The 23,865-nt window shown below is 44.6% G+C and overlaps 1 protein-coding gene and 1 long non-coding RNA gene across 5 annotated transcripts in view; one reads left to right on the top strand and one right to left on the bottom strand.

The window, feature by feature from the left end:
- PELI2 (pellino E3 ubiquitin protein ligase family member 2) overlaps positions 1-19,151 on the top strand; it is an 82,894-nt gene extending 63,743 nt beyond the window's left edge. Inside the window, exons 3-7 of one of the 2 annotated variants that reach the window (XM_075331284.1) lie at positions 2,238-2,315; positions 11,874-11,975; positions 12,323-12,517; positions 14,032-14,220; positions 18,445-19,151. In XM_075331284.1, coding sequence (XP_075187399.1) covers positions 2,238-2,315; positions 11,874-11,975; positions 12,323-12,517; positions 14,032-14,220; positions 18,445-19,011 — 1,131 coding nt within the window. In that variant the 3' untranslated portion in view covers positions 19,012-19,151. The remainder of the gene's footprint in view (positions 1-2,237; positions 2,316-11,873; positions 11,976-12,322; positions 12,518-14,031; positions 14,221-18,444) is intronic. The other variant, XM_075331285.1, reaches the window with a different exon arrangement.
- The window catches only part of LOC142258648 (uncharacterized), a 297,016-nt gene that overhangs the window by 45,541 nt on the left and 227,610 nt on the right, over positions 1-23,865 (bottom strand). Inside the window, exon 4 of one of the 3 annotated variants that reach the window (XR_012727830.1) lies at positions 5,041-5,145. The exons of the other annotated variants lie outside the window; for them this stretch is intronic. This is a non-coding gene — a long non-coding RNA (uncharacterized LOC142258648). Of the gene's footprint in view, positions 1-5,040; positions 5,146-23,865 lie in introns of those variants that run through there. 3 annotated transcript variants of the gene reach the window in all.

Here is a 23,865-nt window from a genome sequence, read left to right as displayed (position 1 = left end):
AATGAGAAGGTGTATCCAAACCTTTGGTCTGCACTGTATATATACTTTGTGTATGTGTGTATATGTATGTATGTGTATGCATGTGTGTATATATATATATTTTTTTTTGTGGAAATAGAAAATGTGCAAGTCTCAAAATCAAGACATACATACTTTAGTGGATAACCTACCAATTAAAAACACAAAAATGGACCTACAAAAGTCAGACCCTTTGACTAAGCCTGATGCGAACCGTGCGTTGGGTGTGTTTTCTTTGATAATGCACAGTGATATGTAGCACACCTTTTTATCATTATGTATGTTCATGTGAGATCACTCTCTACTTTACTTGTATGTACTTTTTTTTTTTTTTTAAAAAAAGAGCTTTAACTTACACAGCACTTGCCATTTTGGCTTGTACCTTTTTGACTATCCGTCCTTAATGCTTTGATTGTGCACTCACTAGACTGATTTGTAGTATTCACACAAGTGAGTGTTGTTATTATCACTTACCCCCCTTTTAGTATTTTATGTCTATTTTTATATATTCATTATCCAATAAAAATACAAAAGTCAAAGTGTATATTTTGTATTGGTATTTATGCCTTGCTCATGATTTTTGCCAGAGCTGTATATAAAAAATGAGACCACTGCAAAATTCAGGTTTTCCTGATTTTTTTTTTTTTTTTAAATGTAAATTGTTCTCTTATTCTATAAACTACTGACAACGTCTCCGAATTTCCAAGCAATACATTTTATATTTATTTTCTGAAAATGAGAAATGGTCAAAATAACAAAACAATGCATTGCTTTCACACCTCAAATAATGCAAAGAAAACAAGTTCATAATCATTTAGAAAACAACAATACTAATAATGTTTTACCTCAGGAAGAGTTTAAAAATCATGGTTATTCCACAAAATATTGATTTCTGATCACTGCTTTCCACCAGTCGGTCACACTGCTTTTGGGTGACCTTATGCCACTCCTGGTGCAAAAATGTAAGCAGTTCTTCTTTGTTTTATGGCTTGTGACTATCCATCTTCCTCTTGATTACATTCCAGAGGTTTTCAATGGGGTTCAGGTCTGGAGATAGGGCTGGCCATGACAGGGTTTTGATATGGTGGTCCGTCATCCACACATTGATTGACCTAGCTGTGTGGTATGGCGCATTGTCCTGCTGGAAAATCCAGTCCTCAAAGTTGGGGAACATTGCCTGAGCAGAAGGAAGCAACTGTTTTTCCGGGATAACCTTGTATGTGGCTTGTTTCAGATGTCCTTAATCTGCTCAATTCCAGCCTTGCTGAAGCATCCTCAGATCATCACTGATCCTCCACCAATTTCTCAGTGGGTGCAAGACACTGTGGCTTGTACATCTCTCCAGGTCTCCGTCTAACCATTGGACGACAAGGTGTTGGGCAAAGCTAAAAAGGACAGTGCACCATGCCATACAGCTAGGTCAATTAATGTGTGGATGAAGGACCACATCCAAACCCTGTCATGGCCAGCCCAATCTCCAGACCTGAACCCCATTGAAAACCTCTGGAATGTAATCCAGAGGAAGATGGATAGTCACAAGCCATCAAACAAAGAACTGCTTACATTTTTGCACCAGGAGTGGCATAAGGTCACCCAAAAGCGGTGTGAAAGACTGGTGGAAAGCAGCTAAGACACAATGAAAACTGTGATTAAAAATCATGGTTATTCCACAAAATATTGATTTCTGATCTCTTCCTCAGTTATAACATTAGTATTGTTGTTTGTAAATGATTAACTTGTTTTCTTTGCATTATTTGAGGTGTGAGAGCACTGTGCATTGTTTTGTTATTTTGACCATTTTCTCATTTTCAGAAAATAAATCCAAAATGTATTGCTTGGAAATTCGGAGACGTTGTCAGTAGTTTATAGGTATATTTTGGAGTGAAATCTAAATTCTTTCATTCTATATTGAGAAAAATCAGAAAAACGGCCAATTTTGCAGCGGTCTCTTAATTTTTGCCAGAGCAGTGGGTATTCTTGAATGTATTGATGGTGTTTGGCCCCTATGTACAGCTGCTTATACTCAACTATTTCAACAATATAGAAAAACCAAAACCTACATAATTAAAAGGAATTAAAATCTGTATGGTTCCAATGACCGAATGAGCATATACTGTATATTCTAGGGTATATTGCTGGGGACGGGGTCGCTATACCTGTATGCTGTATGCCATTGGTCGCCTTCTGCATGGATTAACTTGTCTAATTTTGGTACGCAGGATCTGTTTATCAGGAATAAAGGAAGCAGCGCTGGTAGTTTGCAGCCTTGTGCGATCTCACACAGTCCTACAGAGGAGGTGAGACAGTATATAGAACATAAGATGCAACCCTGTCCCCTCTCCTGTCCCCTATATACATGGCATGCAGCCACATGATATATTACTTGTGCTGTTGAACCTTAGCGCTAATCGTAGGATTTCACTAGCAGCATGTAAATTGTGACCTTACTTTGGAAAAAATGTCTCTCTTGAAGACTTGGTATTATTACATTGACTGCTAAGGGACTTTATTTAATAAAATCCAGTGTTTTATCAGCAAGAGATTATCACTACAGGACTAGGTGTTTCGTGAGTACTAGTCCTCCTGCTTTGTGTAACCCCGCCCCCAACACTGATTAGCAGCTTTAAGCCAATCAGTGGTGCGGGTGGGGTTATACATCTCCGCATTCTGAGTTCTACTCGATCTGCATCAGAGAAAACAGGGATTGTATCAAAATGACAAAGGAGCCCAGGAAGTGACACGTTGAAGCAGAAGACTCTTCCTGATTCCAGCAAAGTCTCAGGGTCTGTGCATATCTTTTAGATCTTGGCATACCCATTAATGGATAAAAGATGTGCACATAAAAGAAGTCAAAAGTAGATAAACTTATCTAACTTAAGAATCTCCAGCCTCAGCACATTTTTTTTTTTCTTCAAAGTTTTAATATGTTAATTCAACAGAAGAGGTAAGTCTTAAAGGTCTGAGCCCTCACTAATCGGGGTTGACTCGTCTCAGACCACCTCTTGAGACCCCTGGAAGGACAGTATACAGTAAAAGTAGTCTTACATCTGACCCGAGAATTGACAGTTGCTAGTGATGAGTGGGCACTGCCATGCTCTGTAATTGTAACTAGTGATAATGAGCACTACCATGCTTGAGAGGTCTGTATTTGAAACCAGCAGTCGGTACACGAGTCACGCCCATCCGAGTGTCCCAAGTATAATGGAAGTCAATGGGGAACTCAAGCTTTCTTCTGGAAGATCTTCCCCATTGACTTCCATTATACTTGGCACACAAGTCTAGCCCGTCCGAGTGTCCGACTTCTAGTTTCAAATACAGACCTCCTGAGGATGGTAGTGTCCGCTCATCACTAGTTACGAGTACTGAGCACACGAGCATGGTAGTGCCCGCTCATCACTAGTTACGAGTACTGAGCACCTGAGCATGGTAGTGCCCGCTCATCACTAGTTACGAGTACTGAGCACCCGAGCATGGTAGTGCCCGCTCATCACTAGTTACGAGTACTGAGCACCCGAGCATGGTAGTGCCCGCTCATCACTAGTTACGAGTACAGAGCACCTGAGCATGGTAGTGCTCGCTCATCACTAGTTACGAGTACTGTGCACCCGAGCATGGTAGTGCCCGCTCATCACTAGTTACGAGTACTGAGCACCTGAGCATGGTAGTGCCCGCTCATCACTAGTTACGAGTACAGAGCACCTGAGCATGGTAGTGCACGCTCATCACTAGTTACCAGTACTGAGCACCCGAGCATGGTAGTGCCCACTCATCACTAGTTACGAGTACTGAGCACCTGAACCAATTTTATTTGTATTAGAATAGAGGATCACTTGAAAACCAGAAAAAATTCTCTCTAAGACGTCACTTTTATTAATACTATTAAAATACTAAAATAATACTGAATTCTGGAATAATACCCAGAAGTAAAGACATCAACAAGTCGTGCTTAGTGATAACTAAGTAAGGTCTTGAAGGTGGACAGGGGACAAGGGGTGTGCACCGCCTACTATATTCCTGGGCTGGTGGGAGGATAGGGTGGTCTTTGGGGACGGGGATGTCATATGGGGACCCCAGATTATGTTCTGGGGTCGTTACATTGATGACATCCTCGTCCTCTGGACGGGGGATGCAAGGTCTTTTCAGGAATTTGTTGCCAAACTCAACATCAATCAGTTAGGCCTAAAATTTACATACGAAATAGGAGGGGATAGCTTGACCTTTCTGGACACAAAAATAATGAAATATGAAGATGGTACTCTGGGCACGAGTGTTTACCGCAAACCAACAGCCACAAACAGTCTCCTAAGATGGGAAAGCTATCACCCCCTACCCCTACGCAAGGGAATACCAAAGGGACAGTTCCTTCGTGTCAGAAGGAACTGTTCATCCCTTAGCGAATTTAACAATCAAGCTCAGCAACTTGGTGACCGGTTCAGAGCAAGAGGTTATCCCTCCTATGTCATCAAAACAGCTTATAGGTCGGCGCGGGATACTAACAGGAGAGACCTCCTGACTCCACGTGAGAAATCTGCAACTGAATCTTGCACAAGACTCATAGGCTCTTATGACGATCAGAATGACAGAGTTTTTGCCATTCTGAGGCGTCATTGGGGCATACTACAGGCAGACGTTTACTGAGCACCTGAGCATGGTAGTGCTCGCTCATCACTAGTTACGAGTACTGAGCACCTGAGCATGGTAGTGCCCGCTCATCACTAGTTACCAGTACAGAGCACCCGAGCATGGTAGTGCCCGCTCATCACTAGTTACGAGTACTGAGCACCTGAGCATGGTAGTGCCCGCTCATCACTAGTTACCAGTACTGAGCACCTGAGCATGGTAGTGCCCGCTCATCACTAGTTACCAGTACAGAGCACCCGAGCATGGTAGTGCCCGCTCATCACTAGTTACGAGTACTGAGCACCCGAGCATGGTAGTGCCCGCTCATCACTAGCAGTCGCCACTTGTTATCCTGCCTGTCCTGCGCTGGATGGATCCTGGTTAGTTTTTTCCTACCTTTTTCTGAACTCGTGGCTCTTTCTTTTCTCCCATCCGGATGAGCCTCTGTAATCGATGTCTCTCCATCGTCATGCATTAATTAATCCCCATTGTGGGTTAGAGCGGATCCTACATAATTTATGAAGGATTCGGTTACAGGGAATCGTTTAGCCATAAATATTATTTACAAAGCATGTGTTATCTCTTCTAGACGTTTCATTTGGTTAATTTCATCTACTTTCTATGTTAGGCGGCTGCAGCTTTTGTGTATTGTGGCGCGGTATTGTAGATTAACGCACTTCTATAGGGAGCGGTGCTCTGGCCGTACATTCACTTACTCTTTAAATATTAACAATATTTCCCATTGAAATCCATAATTACATATAACAAGGAGTATTTTTCTTTTCGGCGAACATTTAGAGACTAATCGGACTAGTTTTGCAGGAAAATGTGCTCTCGCTGATCAGGGGTCAATGGTGTTAATATGCCACATCGGCAATCCATAGCCCCGCGAGGTCATCTGTGTGCCGCGCTGCTCAGGCGGACACTGACTACCGATTTGGGCGGGACCTGAAAATCTTCTCAATCAGCGCTAACACAATGGGAGAATTCTAGTAACTTTTTCTGTAGAACAGCCCCGAGGGATAAGTGTCAAGGCAGCAGAATTGTGATCTAGGGGTATAGTGCTATTGTGGAGGTTGGAAGTTGTTGTCATGGATCTGGATATAATAAGGCAGTGAAGGGTTAATAAAAAAGCACACTGGAGCTGGGCTATCTTTTATAGGAAGGGATTAGGGTGGGGGTAAGGTTACCAGATGGTGGCGCTGACTGATAGAAGTAGAATGAGCACGGGCGAGACATCCAGACCGGTCCTCTGACCCAACATCAGTCTCATTAGCATAAATGAGGCTGAGATCAGGTCTGGAGGTCCCGTGTCGGCCCGTGAATGCGTGAAACTGCCCTAATACTAGATTTAATAGTACTGCTGTGATGACTCCTGGCTGCCAGGGTACTGGAGCAGTTATTGACAGCTGCCGGTCCTCCTCTTCTGATAATCATTAGGGATGATCGAATACCTCAAATATTTGGCTTCACGAATATCCGACGAATAGGTCGCCACTATGCGAATATTTGATATGCAATGTAAAGGCCCATTTACACACAACGATATTGCTAACGAGATATCATCGGGGTCACGGTGTTGGTGACGCAGATCCGGCCTCATTAGCGATGTTGTGTGTAACTCCTTTTTGCGATCAGTAACTATCGCAAAAAGGTGTCAAATCGTTCGTCGTGTACACGTCGTTCATTTTCAAAAAATCGTTCCTCATTTGGAACGCAGGTTGTTTGTCGTTCCTGCGGCAGCACGCATCGCTATGTGTGACACCGCAGTAACGAGGAACAACATTGTATCTGCAGCCGCCCGCAGTGAGGAAGGAGGTGGGTGGGATGTTACGTCCCGCTCATCTCCGCCCCTCCGCTTCTATTGGGCCTGCCGCTTAGTGACGCCGAACGAACCTCCCCCTTAAAGGAGAGATTGTTCGGCGGCCAGAGCGACGTCGGTCAACAGGTAATTGCGTGTGACGCTGCCGTAGCGATATTGCTCGCTATGGCAGTGATCACCCCGTGACACGCCACCGACGTGGGCGGGTGCTATCGCTCACGATATCACTAGCGATGTCGCAGCGTGTAAAGCCCACTTAAGTCTATGGAAAGCCCGAATAGTTCCGAATAGTTATTCGGGTTTCCCATAGGCTTACATTGTGTATCGAGTATTCGTGAATAGTCGAATAGCGGCGATTTTATTTGGCAAATATTCGCGAAGCCGAATATTTGAGAGATTTGATCATCCCTCGTAATCATCACAACATCACCGTGGACAAGAAGAGGCTGGCGGATAGAACGAGGGTCACAGGGCCCTGATCTGGGCCGCCAACCGTCCAGATTTCCAGCACAACTGTAAAATAAGGCACTTACTTTTTTTTTTTTTAATGGACAGGACAAAAAAAAAAAAAGGTATCCGTGATATACTTGAAGCTGAAGAAACTTACAGGGATCATTTAATGTAATTGTCATCGTACAGTGCAGTGAATGAGGTCTTCATATCTGTACTATAGACATGGATCACTTATCATAAGGAATTTTATAGTTTTCAAACTTGTCTGATTTTTATTTAATTTTTTGATAAACAGCCCAGAGAAAAAAATAGTCAAGTTGTCCACCCTGGTCCTGATGTGGCCACCAGTTCTGGGTCCTGCGAGTCATTTTGCTCAACTCTAAACAGATGTCTCGGCCATCTTCCCCTGCAGTGTGGTATTCTGCCGTCCATTTCTGAGAGGTTTTTGTGACCGATTGATGTCTATATTCTTTATGTACCGATATTTATATATTTGTTTGTTTAATTTGCTGGCGGCCATAAATTGAGGATTAAAACTCTGTTTTGGCATTTTTACTGCAAATGGATCCATGGCGCAATCGTATCCAATGAATGACTGACTTTTTTTTTTTTTTTTTTTTTTTTTGCTTTTATCTGGCTGGTATATTGGCAGTCGCCACTTTTTTTTTTTTTTTTTTGGGCAGCATGTAAAGCAGCAATCCATAGGTCTAGCTATGTAGTATATTTTTATGTGTTGAGCAACATACCATCAGATGAATACATCGAAGGTACTCATTGGGGATATAAACCTCCACCGGAAAGAGGAAAAAAAACAAATGACATGAACAGGTGGAAATCTCCATGTGCGTACAGAATTGCTAACTAAAGGGTTAACTCACTTTTTCTAACTGGATCACAAGTCCTGTTATTAAATGGAAGGAGAGAGAAGCGAGATTTACAATGTTTTCAGACTCCATTGATTCAGGAGGTCAAGTGAACTTTGCAGATTTACCCCCCCCAAAAAAAACACATACAGGTCGTCTGCAAAAGGCAGCAGGAATTGCATGAGATCAGTGCTGGATACGATCCGCACAATTCTATGATCTGTGCTGGATACGATCCGCACAATTCTATGATCGGTGATGGATACGATCCGCACAATTCTATGATCGGTGATGGATACGATCCGCACAATTCTATGATCGGTGATGGATACGATCCGCACAATTCTATGATCGGTGATGGATGCCACCCGCACAATTCTATGATCGGTGATGGATACGATCCGCACAATTCTATGATCGGTGATGGATACGATCCGCACAATTCTATGATCGGTGATGGATACGATCCGCACAATTCTATGATCGGTGATGGATACGATCCGCACAATTCTATGATCGGTGATGGATACCATCCGCACAATTCTATGATCGGTGCTGGATACGATCCGCACAATTCTATGATCGGTGATGGATACGATCCGCACAATTCTATGATCGGTGCTGGAGACGATCCGCACAATTCTATGATCGGTGATGGATACGATCCGCACAATTCTATGATCGGTGATGGATACGATCCGCACAATTCTATGATCGGTGATGGATACGATCCGCACAATTCTATGATCGGTGCTGGAGACGATCCGCACAATTCTATGATCGGTGATGGATGCCATCCGCACAATTCTATGATCGGTGATGGATACGATCCGCACAATTCTATGATCGGTGATGGATACGATCCGCACAATTCTATGATCGGTGATGGATACGATCCGCACAATTCTATGATCGGTGCTGGATACGATCCGCACAATTCTATGATCGGTGCTGGATACGATCCGCACAATTCTATGATCGGTGATGGATACGATCCGCACAATTCTATGATCGGTGATGGATACCATCCGCACAATTCTATGATCGGTGATGGATACCATCCGCACAATTCTATGATCGATGATGGATACGATCCGCACAATTCTATGATCGGTGATGGATACGATCCGCACAATTCTATGATCGGTGCTGGATACGATCCGCACAATTCTATGATCGGTGATGGATACGATCCGCACAATTCTATGATCGGTGATGGATACCATCCGCACAATTCTATGATCGGTGATGGATACCATCCGCACAATTCTATGATCGGTGATGGATACCATCCGCACAATTCTATGATCGGTGATGGATACCATCCGCACAATTCTATGATCGGTGATGGATACGATCCGCACAATTCTATGATCGATGATGGATACGATCCGCACAATTCTATGATCGGTGATGGATACGATCCGCACAATTCTATGATCGGTGCTGGATACGATCCGCACAATTCTATGATCGGTGCTGGATACGATCCGCACAATTCTATGATCGGTGATGGATACGATCCGCACAATTCTATGATCGGTGCTGGATACGATCCGCACAATTCTATGATCGGTGATGGATACGATCCGCACAATTCTATGATCGGTGCTGGATACGATCCGCACAATTCTATGATCGGTGCTGGATACGATCCGCACAATTCTATGATCGGTGATGGATACGATCCACACAATTCTATGATCGGTGATGGATGCCATCCGCACAATTCTATGATCGGTGATGGATGCCATCCGCACAATTCTATGATCGGTGATGGATGCCACCCGCACAATTCTATGATCGGTGCTGGATACGATCCGCACAATTCTATGATCGGTGCTGGATACGATCCGCACAATTCTATGATCGGTGCTGGATACGATCCGCACAATTCTATGATCGGTGATGGATGCCACCCGCACAATTCTATGATCGGTGCTGGATACGATCCGCACAATTCTATGATCGGTGCTGGATACGATCCGCACAATTCTATGATCGGTGCTGGATACGATCCGCACAATTCTATGATCGGTGCTGGATACGATCCGCACAATTCTATGATCGGTGATGGATACGATCCGCACAATTCTATGATCGGTGATGGATACCATCCGCACAATTCTATGATCGGTGATGGATACGATCCGCACAATTCTATGATCGGTGCTGGATACGATCCGCACAATTCTATGATCGGTGCTGGATACGATCCGCACAATTCTATGATCGGTGCTGGATACGATCCGCACAATTCTATGATCGGTGCTGGATACGATCCGCACAATTCTATGATCGGTGCTGGATACGATCCGCACAATTCTATGATCGGTGCTGGATACGATCCGCACAATTCTATGATCGGTGATGGATGCCATCCGCACAATTCTATGATCGGTGATGGATGCCATCCGCACAATTCTATGATCGGTGATGGATGCCATCCGCACAATTCTATGATCGGTGATGGATGCCATCCGCACAATTCTATGATCGGTGATGGATGCCATCCGCACAATTCTATGATCGATGATGGATACGATCCGCACAATTCTATGATCGATGATGGATACGATCCGCACAATTCTATGATCGGTGATGGATGCCATCCGCACAATTCTATGATCGGTGATGGATACCATCCGCACAATTCTATGATCGGTGCTGGATACCATCCGCACAATTCTATGATCGGTGCTGGATACCATCCGCACAATTCTATGATCGGTGCTGGATACCATCCGCACAATTCTATGATCGGTGCTGGATACCATCCGCACAATTCTATGATCGGTGCTGGATACCATCCGCATAATTCTATGATCGGTGATGGATACGATCCGCACAATTCTATGATCGGTGATGGATGCCATCCGCACAATTCTATGATCGGTGATGGATACGATCCGCACAATTCTATGATCGGTGATGGATACGATCCGCACAATTCTATGATCGGTGATGGATGCCATCCGCACAATTCTATGATCGGTGATGGATGCCATCCGCACAATTCTATGATCGGTGATGGATACGATCCGCACAATTCTATGATCGGTGATGGATACGATCCGCACAATTCTATGATCGGTGATGGATACGATCCGCACAATTCTATGATCGGTGCTGGATACGATCCGCACAATTCTATGATCGGTGATGGATACGATCCGCACAATTCTATGATCGGTGATGGATACGATCCGCACAATTCTATGATCGGTGCTGGATACGATCCGCACAATTCTATGATCGGTGATGGCTACCATCTGCACATCAAAAAATTGTCACTGGCTAAAAGGCAGTTTCTTAATAAAGCGACAGGACGGGACTCCGCACCAATTCCAGGATAGGAAAAATATAAATCCAACGAAAAATATCTAAAAGAGGAGACCATTGAATTCTTTGTCACAGAGGAAATTATCGCACTGGAGGAGTAGTCCGCTAGCATTGTGCGTTCTCCATCCATCATCAACACTTCTCCTCTACCAAAATACAAAACTATCTACCGTATATCTATACTATACATGCTCTATCTACATTCCAACTGTCCGAAACGCATCAAGCCATGATGTTTTCATGGAACCAATGATGTTTTTCTTGGATTTTTAATCGTTGAATAAAGTTTCTACACTTTTTTTATATATTTTTCGTTGGATTTATATTTTTCCTATCCTGGAATTGGTGCTGAGTCCCGTCCTGTCTCCTTGCTATTGCCCCTATGGATCTGCCTGTCCGGTGGACATCCTGCATCCCATCTGAACTGAGCGGATACATATACGGGGGAGCTGAATTTTTCTTTCTCAGTTTCTTAATAAACTGAGATCAGAAAAGGATCTGCTCATTTTTTCCCAGAAGCAGCACCCCTCTGGCCTGTGGGCGGTGGCTGGTATTGCACCCAGTCCCACTTACTTAGACCTCCACCGCTAGGACCTGCATTACAGAGTCAGTCCTATTCTGACCATATATTTGTCTTCCTCTGGTAGAATAGCAGTGTGATGTTAGCTGTGTGAATGATGACATTTCCGGAGTACGAGCCTCATTAAGTGTCCGATCAATAACCTTCTTTTTTCTTCCTTTTTTCCTCCTGGCAGGCAATCAGCAGTAGAGGTCAACACAGCATCTCCTACACGCTGTCCAGAAACCAGACCGTGGTGGTGGAGTACACTCATGACAAGGACACGGACATGTTTCAGGTGCCTAAATACTATTTTTTTTTTTTTTTTTAACTTATCAGTCCAGTGTAAAATTTGACTTTTATTTGGGGGGAAAAGCAATTTCTGGAAATTCTTAAAGGGATATTCCCGTAATTAAAACATTTGATAGGCGATAACTTATAGGTGGTCCAACCACTGATTCTAAGAACAATTAGTGGCTCTGCTCCAGCTAATAGAGGGGGTCTCCGTACGATAGTCTTATACTATTAATCGCTGCAGAATATTCCACTTGTGATGATTATATTTGTGGCCTGGATCACTCCATGGTATTTTCTTGTAGATGGCGACCTCACTGATTGCTTCATATAGTCTTCTTGGTTTTGTAGATTGGAAGATCCACAGAAAGCCCAATTGACTTTGTTGTTACGGACACGATATCTGGTAACCAGAACGACGAGGCTCAGATAACACAAAGCACCATCTCCAGGTTTGCATGCCGGATCGTCTGCGACCGCAATCCACCGTACACCGCAAGGATCTTTGCAGCAGGATTTGACTCCTCTAAAAATATTTTTCTTGGTGTGAGTATTATATGGAGGCAATAAGGGGCTCCACAATGATTATTAACCCCACAGGATGTGACTCCAGCTACAAGGAAGAATCCCAAGACTTTCCTCCATTGGAGTCCATGGAAATGCATTAAAGGGATTGTTCAGTAAAAAGGGGTTATCCACAGAATAAGTGATGATCACGTATAGATCAGAGGTGGTCTCTCCTAGGATCAGTACCAATCCCCATTAGAATGGAGCCTCAGTGCTCATGCTCTAGCTACCGCTCTGTTTATTCTCTATGGTGCTACCAGATTGGTGTGGTGGTCAAGCATTTCATGCCTGGCCGCTGCATTCCATGCCACCATCCATGCCACCACATTCCATGCCTGGCCGCCACATTCTGTGCCACCATATTACATGCCACCACCTTACGTGCCTGGCCGCTGCATTCCGTGCCACCATATTCCATGCCTGGCCACCACATTACATGCCACCACCTTATGTGCCTGGCCGCTGCATTCCGTACCACCACATTCCGTGCCTGGCCGCCGCATTCCGTGCCACCACATTCCGTGCCTGGCCGCCGCATTCCGTGCCACCACATTCCGTGCCTGGCCGCCGCAATACGTGCCACCACATTCCGTGCCTGGCCGCCGCAATACGTGCCACCACATTCCGTGCCTGACCGCCGCAATACGTGCCACCACATTCCGTGCCTGGCCGCCGCAATACGTGCCACCACATTCCGTGCCTGACCGCCGCAATACGTGCCACCACATTCCGTGCCTGACCACCGCATTTTGTGCCTGGCCAATGCATTCCAACATCAATACGTGCCCCAGTGTGGATCCTAGTGGTGAAGCCACCTCTGATCTATATTACGTATCCTGTGGACAGGTGGTGACATTTTTCTCTATTGATGCGTCATGAATGTATTTAGTGATACGCCTTGTGTGACCCACTGCAGGCCACGTTGATATTGTCACATCTGGTGATGTTCTTTCCTACGTTGACAACATATAAGAATTTTTGGATTTTAAGGTTCCCGTTTTAGTCAGTTGTTAAAGTGATTTTTGCTTCTTGAGCTCACAGAGAGATTGCTGAAAAGAGCAACATTCCTTTCCGACTCTGGCTGTACAATATTTGGGATCCCAATATAATAATCTGCCACATGAAACCGCTCAGTAGGTTATTGATAGTAAGATCCCACTGTATGGACAATCCACCACATTGTACTACCAAAGTCCAGCACTATGATTGTGTACACGGCCTCACTGAATGTACCCTTCCACTGCGAGTACCTAATTTATATTGATTATGGAAAATACTTCCATTACCAATCCCATCATCATGAATCATTGGTCATAAATTTGCATTTTTCATCATGCAAACAGATGGTCGTTGCTGCTATGGTGGAACGATGCCCACGCCAGGCAGCACGTTGGCTGGAGCGCTGTAGATGGTGCCACCTTATCGGCTCTAACAACTCACGACATGTGATTTATATTCACTAAGAATAACCACCGTTTTTCTTCCTCCATTAGGAAAAAGCAGCGAAGTGGAAGAATCCGGATGGTCACATGGACGGATTAACCACCAATGGTGTTCTCGTTATGCATCCGAAAGGCGGCTTCACTGATGAGTCCAGACCCGGCGTGTGGCGGGAAATCTCTGTCTGTGGGGACGTCTACACTCTCCGAGAAACCAGATCGGCCCAGCAGAGAGGGAAACTGGTAAAGATTGTTAAATTATTTCTATATTTAAAAGGAACCTGTCAGGTCCCATATGCGGTCTAATCTAGACGCAGGGTGATGTGTGGCCTAGAAACCCCTTCCTACCCACCCCTGTGTACTAATATTGAGGAAAATGAATTTGTATAAAAAAAAGTTTTCTAACATTTGTTCCCTATGTAAATGATCAGAGGGACTAGTCCCCAGGGCGTCTATTCGCCCCGTCTAGTTTGCCTTCTTTCCATGATATCATGCACCTATGGGCATACCACCATGGACTTACATGAGCAGCGACATCGCCAGCTCCTGGGAAGCGTGTGCGCTTCGCCTTCTTAGCCGGGTGTTGGCTTGTCGGCTTTAGACGCGCTCTGCGCATGGTCGGAAGTGCAGGAGTCTTCAGATCATGCGCTTGTGAAGCCACCAGCGTACATTTGGCTAAGAAGGCTGCGTGAATGGCAAGTGCGGGATTCCAGGAGCTGACTGCGACGTCGTCGCTCATGTAAATCCATGGTATCATGCCCATAGGGGCGTGATACTATGGAAAGAAGGCAAACTAAGTTAGCAATTTTATAAAAGAAAAATATATATTTTACACAGTATTACAACACAGGGATGGGTGAGAAGGGGTTACTAGGCCACACATCACCCTGCTTGTAGGTCAAAACGCATATGGGACCTGACAGGTTCCCTTTAAGGACTTGTATAATTTTCCTGTAAAATCACCCACCGCTGCTGCCCTCCTGTGCCCCTGCCAACCTGGCACCATGATTCTATAATTTAATGCACTGATGGACATACAACATTTCCTTACGTTGTTTTCACCAAATAACCCCCCATCGAGTATGTGGTAACTTACTGATCGGTGTTGGTCCCTCACCATTTAGCAGAACGGGGCACTTTTTATTCCTGTTTATGAAGCTGCCCAGAGAAGTGTTTGGCTTTTTTTTTTTTTTAATTTTTCAAAATATGTATTACTTATTTTTTTAACTGGTTTTGGTGTTATGTTTTTTGTTTTGGGGGGAGGCAAAGTGACTGACTGGAAAATAAATACAATTGTGGCATTCTCTTCTTTATGGCTGCCCCCTTACCTCCCCTCTTTCTTGGGAGGCTTGTTGAACCTGCCACAATTGCGTTGTGAGGGGCCAATGGATTGAGTAAGCTTTTCTCACTCCAGTCTACCCACCTCCAAACTGAATGACTTAACGGGATTATCCACTACTAGAAAAGCTCTCTCATTCCCCATGTTTGGCTTTGTTAAGCTTTTTTTTTTTTTATATATATATATATTATCTCCTCTTGTGCTGCACCGTTCCAGTGGTGCCGGAGCTGGCATGATGTCACCCAATCACCGTCGGCTTCTGTCTTGCCACCTTTGGACATACAATCCGCAAAATATGGTACTTATAAGATGCACTTTTTTTTCCACTAAAACTGGGGGTAAAATGGGAATGCGTCTTACAATGTGGATGTGGCTTATTGGAGAGGCGGTGGTGGAGCGGGGGTCATAGGAGGCAGGGTCAGCGATACTGAGGGTTTCACTGCAGTGTCGTGGTGGTGGAGGGCATCTGATTTGACTGCGGGCTCTATTGAATCTCTCGCGGTTGACATGATGAACTTCAAGGAAGTGGCTGGAAGGCGGTGCGTGCACAGATTGACACAATGGACTTCAAGAAAATGGCCGCAGATACCTTTCTGCGCAGCCACCGCCACCATTTTCTTGATATCCATTGCATCAACTGCAGGCGATTCAATGGAGCCTGCAGTCAGATCAGGCGCCTGCCACCGCAGCGACACCCCATCCTGTGACCCTCCTGAGTCGCTCCAGTGCAATGACACCCCGAGAGCACACCAGCAGATCAATAGTGCCCGGCGCCCCGATACCTCCAAGGCCGCAGTATCACCAACCCTCTGTCCACTGACCCTCCTGAGACGCGACACCTCTCCTCTGAGCCTGTAGCATCACCGACCCTGCCTCCTGTGACCTTTCTGAGCCGCTCCCCCTGGTAAGGATTGGGCTATACAGTTTCTGACAGACGTTCTGTCGTTTATCCATGTTATGTAAATAAAAGCTTATAACCTGACTTTAAATTCATCCATTGGTTTCATAAATTACTCTTTTGAAAGCTGAAACCCTCCCAAATTTGGTTTAGGTTATGAAATTAAAGTTGCTTCAAAGCTGAAATATTGATCATTTAATGAACACAGAAAGGTCAGATTTTGGCAACACAAAACTTTTGTCGCCTTATCATATAATGCACCCAATCCTAGTTTACATCCTCACCTGTGCTCCCTAAATGATCGGGTAATTACTGGGTGTGTATAAAAAGAAACCCAACACCCCAGACCTTCAGTTGAACTGCAACTTGACCTCTGACATGCCAAAAATCCACCCTGCGACCAAAGCCTTGATTATCAAGAGGCTGAAGACCAGATCCACTGCAGAGGTGGCTGGAACCTTTAATGCGTCTCAGCATCAAGTACAAAGAATTTAAAAAAAAAAAAAAATAAAATTTGAAGAGACTGGAGATGGTTTTGACAAGCCCAGGTCCGGCAGACCCCGCAAGACAACTGCTCAGGAGGAACGTTTGTTGGTTAGAAAATCCAAAGCCAGCCCCTCTTCCACTGCAGCAGAGCTCCAAAAGGCCTAGTCACCTCAGGTCCTTGTGTCAACTAGAACAGTTTGTAGGATTTTGTCTCAAAATGGCCTCCATGGTCGAATCCGTGCCCAGAAGCCATCACTAAACAAAAGGCAATTAAAAAAAGTGTGGCATTTGCTAAGTCCCACAGCCTGCTAAAGAGATGGACGCTGGAAAAGTGGCAGAAGGTGGATTTCTCTGATGAATCTTCAGTTGAATTACACCACATCCGCCGCAAATACTGCAGGAGACCTACTGGAGTCTGTATAGATCAAGAAAACTGTTAAGTTTGGTGGTGGAAAGATCATGGTCTGGGGTTACATTCAGTATGGGGGTGTGCAAAACATTTGCAAGATGGAAGGCAATATCAATAGCCTAAAATATCAAGACGTATTAGCTACCTCTTACATTCCCAATCTTAAAAGGGGTCAAATTCTGCAGCAGGATGGTGCTCCATCTCATACATCCATCTCTACAACAAAGTTCCTCCTGGCAAAGAAGATCAAGGTGCTCAAGGACTGGCCAGCCCAGTCACCAAACATGAACATCATTGAGCTAGGATGAAAGAGGAAGCTTGGAAGACAAAACCAAAGAATCTAGATGAACTCTGTGAGGCATGGAAGACTGCATTCTATGCTATTCCTGATGACTTTATTAATAAATTGTATGAATCATTGTTGAACCACATGGATGCAGTCCTTCAAGCTCATGGAAGTCACACAAAATATTAAATATGGCTCTAATAGCGCCACAACTTCATTCATCAATGTTATGCAACATATCTTTGTATTACAAGTTAATTATTTGTTTGAATTTCACATTACTTTCTGTGGGCGACAAAACTTTTGTCTTGCCAAAATCTGACCTTTCTGTGTTCATTAAATTATCAATATTTCAGCTTTGCAGCAACTTTATTTTTATAACCTAAACCAAATTTGGGAGGGTTTCAGCTTTCAAAAGAGTAATTTATAAAACCAATGGATGAATTTAAAGTCAGGTTATAAGCTTTTATGTACATAACATGGATAAGCGACAGAATGTCTGTCAGGGACTGTAAGACGGACCCTAATTTTAACATTAAAAATTTATTTTTTCCTATTTTCCTCTTCTAAATTTGGGGCGCGTCTTATCTTATAAAACGAAAAATATGGTTATTAATAGGCCATAAGAGCTGCACTGGCCGCTTACTGCCTGTTGATTACTCATACCCCGGGAACGCAAGCGCCGACACCACTGAGTGTGAGCTTTTTAATTTTAATGGGGCCAGACCTGGGGAATGAGAATGGGTTGACCCCCTTATATGTGATCGCCACAGTTCGTGTACCGGGTCTTTGCTTCCAGATCTTGTGGACCTACTGGGGGGGTTTCTAGAGTGTTGAAAAGGACCTGGAAGCAGAGAACAGTGGGAATTGGGATCAATCAAATGAAAGGACTACTTTTTATTATTTTTAAGCAGTCTGAGCCATTCTAGTTATTTCGCGGACCACCCCTCCTTTAAACTCCCGGAAAACCCTTAAACTGTCATATTGTAGTTGCCCCTTTTTTAAGAGTCCACATCCTTTTTATTTATTTTTGTTTTTCTCTCCACTAGGTGGAAAACGAGACCAACATCCTCCAGGACGGATCCCTTATTGACTTGTGTGGAGCTACCCTCCTCTGGAGAACGGCAGATGGCTTGTATCATACGCCAACCCAAAAACACATCGAAGCCTTGAGACAGGAGATTAACGCCGCCCGGCCTCAGTGTCCGGTTGGATTAAACACTCTAGCTTTTCCAAGTATTAACCGCAAGGATGTAGTGGAGGAAAAACAGCCTTGGGCTTACCTTACCTGTGGCCATGTGCACGGATATCACAACTGGGGTCATCGGAGCGACACTGAGGCCAATGAGCGGGAGTGCCCCATGTGCAGAACTGTTGGTCCATACGTGCCTCTCTGGCTTGGGTGTGAAGCTGGATTTTATGTAGACGCTGGCCCTCCGACACACGCTTTTAGCCCTTGTGGACATGTCTGCTCAGAAAAATCTGCCAAATACTGGTCTCAGATCCCTCTTCCTCACGGTACCCACGCCTTTCACGCCGCCTGTCCTTTCTGCGCAACACAACTGACTGGCGAAGAAAAATGCGTTAAACTTATTTTCCAGGGCCCGATTGACTGATACTATTTATAACAAAAGATAACATTTTGTTAATAAAAATAAAAAAAAAATAAAAAACAAAAAGAAAAATACTGTGAAATTTTCACCACTAATTCTAGAATCTTCCTTTTTTATAATTTTATTAAAGGGGCTCAAATAACTGACGATTGTGTCCTCAAATTCCTCAGATGCCACCACCTTGGCAAAGACACCAGTAACTTCATCATGGAGATATACATTCTTCAGAGATTTTTTTTTTCATTTTTTTTTTTCTTTTTTTCAGTTTTAATACAAACTCTGTTTTGCATATTTTATTTATGTATAATATGCGGTGGTAAATTATAATTTTTCCCCTATGATGCCTATGGTAAAGCCTGCCACCCTGCTGGTTTAAAGGGAACCTGTCATCAGATTTGTCCCTTATAAGCTGTGGCCACCATCAGTGGTCTCTTATATACAGGGTGGTCCAAAAGTAGGTGGACAGTATGTGTAATAGGGTTATCAAACATGGTGGAAAGTGAAACTGACTCCGTTGCCCTTAGCAACCAATCAGCTTCCACTTTTCATTCCTCACAGACTCTTTGGAAAATGAAAGGTGGAATCTGATTGGTTGCTAAGGGCAAATGAGTCAGTTTCACTTTACACCATGTTTGATAACCCTATTACTTTGGACCACCCTGTATAGTGTTCTAGAATATTGTATATAAGAGCCCACCTTTATAATTCTCACTTAGGGGGCGGTCCGGATTGATGGGTGTTGCTGCTCTCGGTCTGGCTTCTTTTCCACTTTGTTCGATCTCCATCCTCCTGCCCAGCGCTGTGTACGTGACATGTCCTGCATTATTCACACAGCCTAAATTGTGCTCCTGCGCATGCGCACTTTGATCTCTATGGCTGAGGTCAGAGCACAGTCCTGTTGTGCGCAGGCGGGCGGGCTTTGACGTTTCCTCGCTTCTGCACATTACAGTACTCTGCTCTGGCCTTAACCGGGGAGATCAAAGTGCGCCTGCGCAGGAACGCAATGGAGACCTCTCTGTGAATGACTCCGGACGTGTCATACACACGGGGCTGGGCAGGAGGATGATGGTCACAAGAAGAGAGGAGGCGCCGAACTGAGAGCAGTGACCGCCATTGGACCCGACTGCCCCCTTGTTGAGTGTATAACGTAAAAAACACCTTTATTATAGAGTGGCCTGGGCTCTTATAGACAGATATACGGCATTCCAGGATAAAGAGCCCACTGGTGGCCGCAGCTCATAAAAGGAACCTGTCACCAGGATTTTCCCTGAACCAAGGTTTTTGTAAATGCCTCCTATCGACTAAGGCTGTGTGCGCACGTCTGTGTTGTGCGTGCTTTTACGCTGCATATTACACTGCAGCGTAAAAGCGTGCGTCCTGCGTCCCCAGCACAATCTATGAAGATTGTGCAAATTCCATCCGCACGTTGCGTATTAGAACATAGCGTTTCGGCTGCTGAAATATTTTGCCAAAACGCTGCGTTCTAAAAAGCAACATGTCACTACTTTTGTGCTTTTCCCACTCTGTCTATGGCAGAGCAAGCATCCAGAACGCATGAATTCCACATGAATACTGCATTCAACAATGCATCCAGAACGCAGCTTTTCGGCTGCGTTCTAAAACGCACGAACGCTGCGGAAGATTTGGCACGGCAGAACGCTGACGTGCGCACATACCCTTATTGGCAGAGCAATGATGTAATTTCCTGACCAACTAGTTGACAAAATTAGTTCATAACTTAATCCCCCACCCCCCCAAAAAAACCCCCAAACCTACAGCATGTAGATAACGCATCAATTAAAACCTCGAGCACTGTCTGATCTGCAGGCAGTATGGAGCTGATCAGATGGATATATAGGTTTGTTCTATGCTTAAGAGTCCAGTGGGGTGGTCTTTGTGTTGATCAATGACAAAGAACCGCATAGAACAAACCTATATATCTGGTCAGCTCCATACTGCCTGCAGATCAGACACAAAGAACCGCCCACTGGACTCCTAAGCATAGACCAGGAATTTAATAAAATACAAGGTTATACTAAATATTTGATATAAAACCTAAGATAATAATAATCTTTGTTACTTGTATATGAACCTCTGAATTTGTTGGCGCTATAGAAATAGTTATAGAAGCTACAATAATTAGAGCAAAAATGACAACCCTGCTCATAAGAGCTTACAATCTACATTGGGGCGGGCGGAGGACAACAAGGTATATATCCAAGCCATCCCACCTCAACAAGGTGTACCCAAACCGGGCTGGTACCTACACTCTCTAAGGTTTTAACCTTACCATATGTCAGAACAGACCTCAATGTGAATAAGGGCAGAGAGCGACTGGGTCCCGACTATGGACACCCCGCCATGGGAAGCATTATAGATGAAATGCCCGGCTCGGGAAAAAGGCGGGGGGGTCACACCCTATTTGTACTGAGCTGGGCATTTCATCTATAAAGCTTCCCATGGCGGGGTGTCCATAGTCGGGACCCAGTCGCTCTCTGCTCTTAGGGTACCATCACACTTTATCGACGCTCCAGCAATCCCACCAGCGATCTGACCTGGTCAGGATCGCTGCTGCGTCGCTACATGAGTCGCTGGTGAGCTGTCAATCAGGCAGATCTCACCAGCAACCAATGACCAGCCCCCAGCCAGCAGCGACGCGTGGAAGCAATGCTGCGCTTGGTAAATATCGGGTAACCAAGCGCTTGGTTACCCGATATTTACCTTGGTTACCAGCGCACATCGCTTAGCGCTGGCTCCCTGCACTCCTAGCCAGAGTACACATCGAGTTAATAAGCAAACCGCTTTGCTTATTTACCCGATCTGTACTCTGGCTAGGAGTGCAGGGAGCCGGCACTGACAGCGTGAGAGCGGCGGACGCTAGTAACCAAGGTAAATATTGGGTAACCAAGCAAAGGGCTTCGCTTGGTTACCCGATATTTACCTTGGTTACAGCTTACCGCAGGCTGCCAGACGCCGGCTCCCTGCACATTCAGATCGTTGCTCTCTCGCTGTCAAACACAGCGATGTGTGCTTCACAGCGGGAGAGCAGCGTCCAAAAAATGAACCAGCACTGTGTGTAACGAGCAGCGATTTCACAGCAGGGGCCAGATCGCTGCTCAGTGTCACACACAGCGAGATCGCTAATGAGGTCACTGCTGCGTCACAAAAACCGTGACTCAGCAGCGATCTCGCTATGTGAGAAGTACCCCTTATTCACATTGAGGTCTGTTCTGACACATGGTAAGGTTTTAACATTAAAATCTAGATAACTTCCCGATTGCGGTACACCTTGTCACAGTTGGATGGTTTTATGCCTTTTTTTTAAAAAAAAAAAAAAAAAAAGTGTTTACTAAATACCCCATGTTATTTATCCATAAGCACTATTGCTTTTTATTTCTGGACATTTACCCTGCTGTAAATATTAATTTTATCGGTTTGATGGCCAGTGTGAACTTGCGCTTATAGTTTGCATGTACACCAACTCGTGCTCAGGCTCGTTCTTTTAAGTGCATGTTCTCACTGGAAATTACACAAAAAGCTAAGCCCAAAATAATAATTACAGCAGAGGAAATGTTCATAAGTAAATAGAAAAGCAATATGCACACAGATAAATAACATGGGGTATTTAGTAAAAACTATATTTGATCAAAAAGGCGTAAAGCCATCCCACTACAACAAGGTACAAAATCTTTGATTCAGCGTAACTTGTGTTTTACTAACATGCTGCTCTATGCTTAGCAGTCCAGTGGGCGGGACTTGGTGATTTAGAGCTATTAGTCAACACAGAGGACCACCCACTGGACTCAAAGCTTTTTGCACTATGCTTTATTTTCCTACAAACCTACATATCTAAAAACTACTGGTTGACTAAAGCAGTGCAAAAGCTTTGTGTACAAGTGGGTGGTCCTCAGTGATTTAGAGCTATTAGTCAAGGCAAAGGTTTGCAGGAAAAGATTCAGCATAACATGTCTCAATCTGCTCAGCAGCTCCTGCTCTATAACATACTGCCGGTAGGTGGCCCTTTTTAAAGGGATTGTTTACTATATGTGCCAGCAATGTGTGAAGCCACGTTCCCAGGGCCCACATGACCCGCGACTAATCAGAGGCAGCTTTCTCCTCCCCCCACCTTCTGACGTTTGAGCAGGAAGCCAGTGCTGCACTCACATCCTGCTCAAGTGTCTGAAGGTGGGGAGACAGACGCCGGGCACTGATTGTTATGACACGTGGGATCTGTGACCAATCAGTGCCCGGCGTCTGTCTCCCCACCTTCAGACACTTGAGCAGGATGTGAGTGCAGCACTGGCTTCCTGCTCAAACGTCAGAAGGTGGGGAGAAGGAAGCCAGCTCTGATTCGTCACGGGTCCTGCATGTCATAATTTCATGTGGGTGAACAAGGGGAATGAGTAGAGGTTGTCCTAGTAGTGGACCTCCCCTTTAAATGTATAAAGCGACAGGTTCCCTTTTAAGGAATTACTTTGATCAAAACGTCTGTGTAACTAATATAACATTTATTATCTCAACGAGTGACCCTAGATGGATGGACCCCCTTCATTGCTGATTTAGCTCTTTTGTCCACTTCACTTAGTCCACGTGTCACTCATTTTGTCACATTTTAATGAGCCTGTACACAGGCTCCCTTGGAGCAGAGCCAATCAGAAATGAAGGCTAGCACTTTTTATTTATTTATATATAAATAGTCCTGGATAACTCCCTTAAAGGGAACCTGTCACCAGTTTCTTGCCCTATAAGCTGTGGCCACCACCAGTGGGCTCTTATATACAGCATGTTAGAATGCTGTATATAAGAGCCCAGACCGATTTAGGTGAGTATCATAAAGTGTTTATGTTCTACACAGCA

This window comes from Anomaloglossus baeobatrachus, chromosome 12 (assembly GCF_048569485.1).
Source record: "Anomaloglossus baeobatrachus isolate aAnoBae1 chromosome 12, aAnoBae1.hap1, whole genome shotgun sequence".
Taxonomy (NCBI): domain Eukaryota; kingdom Metazoa; phylum Chordata; class Amphibia; order Anura; family Aromobatidae; genus Anomaloglossus; species Anomaloglossus baeobatrachus.
Note: the sequence above shows the minus strand (reverse complement) of the source record. Positions and strands in the feature narration are given on the sequence as shown.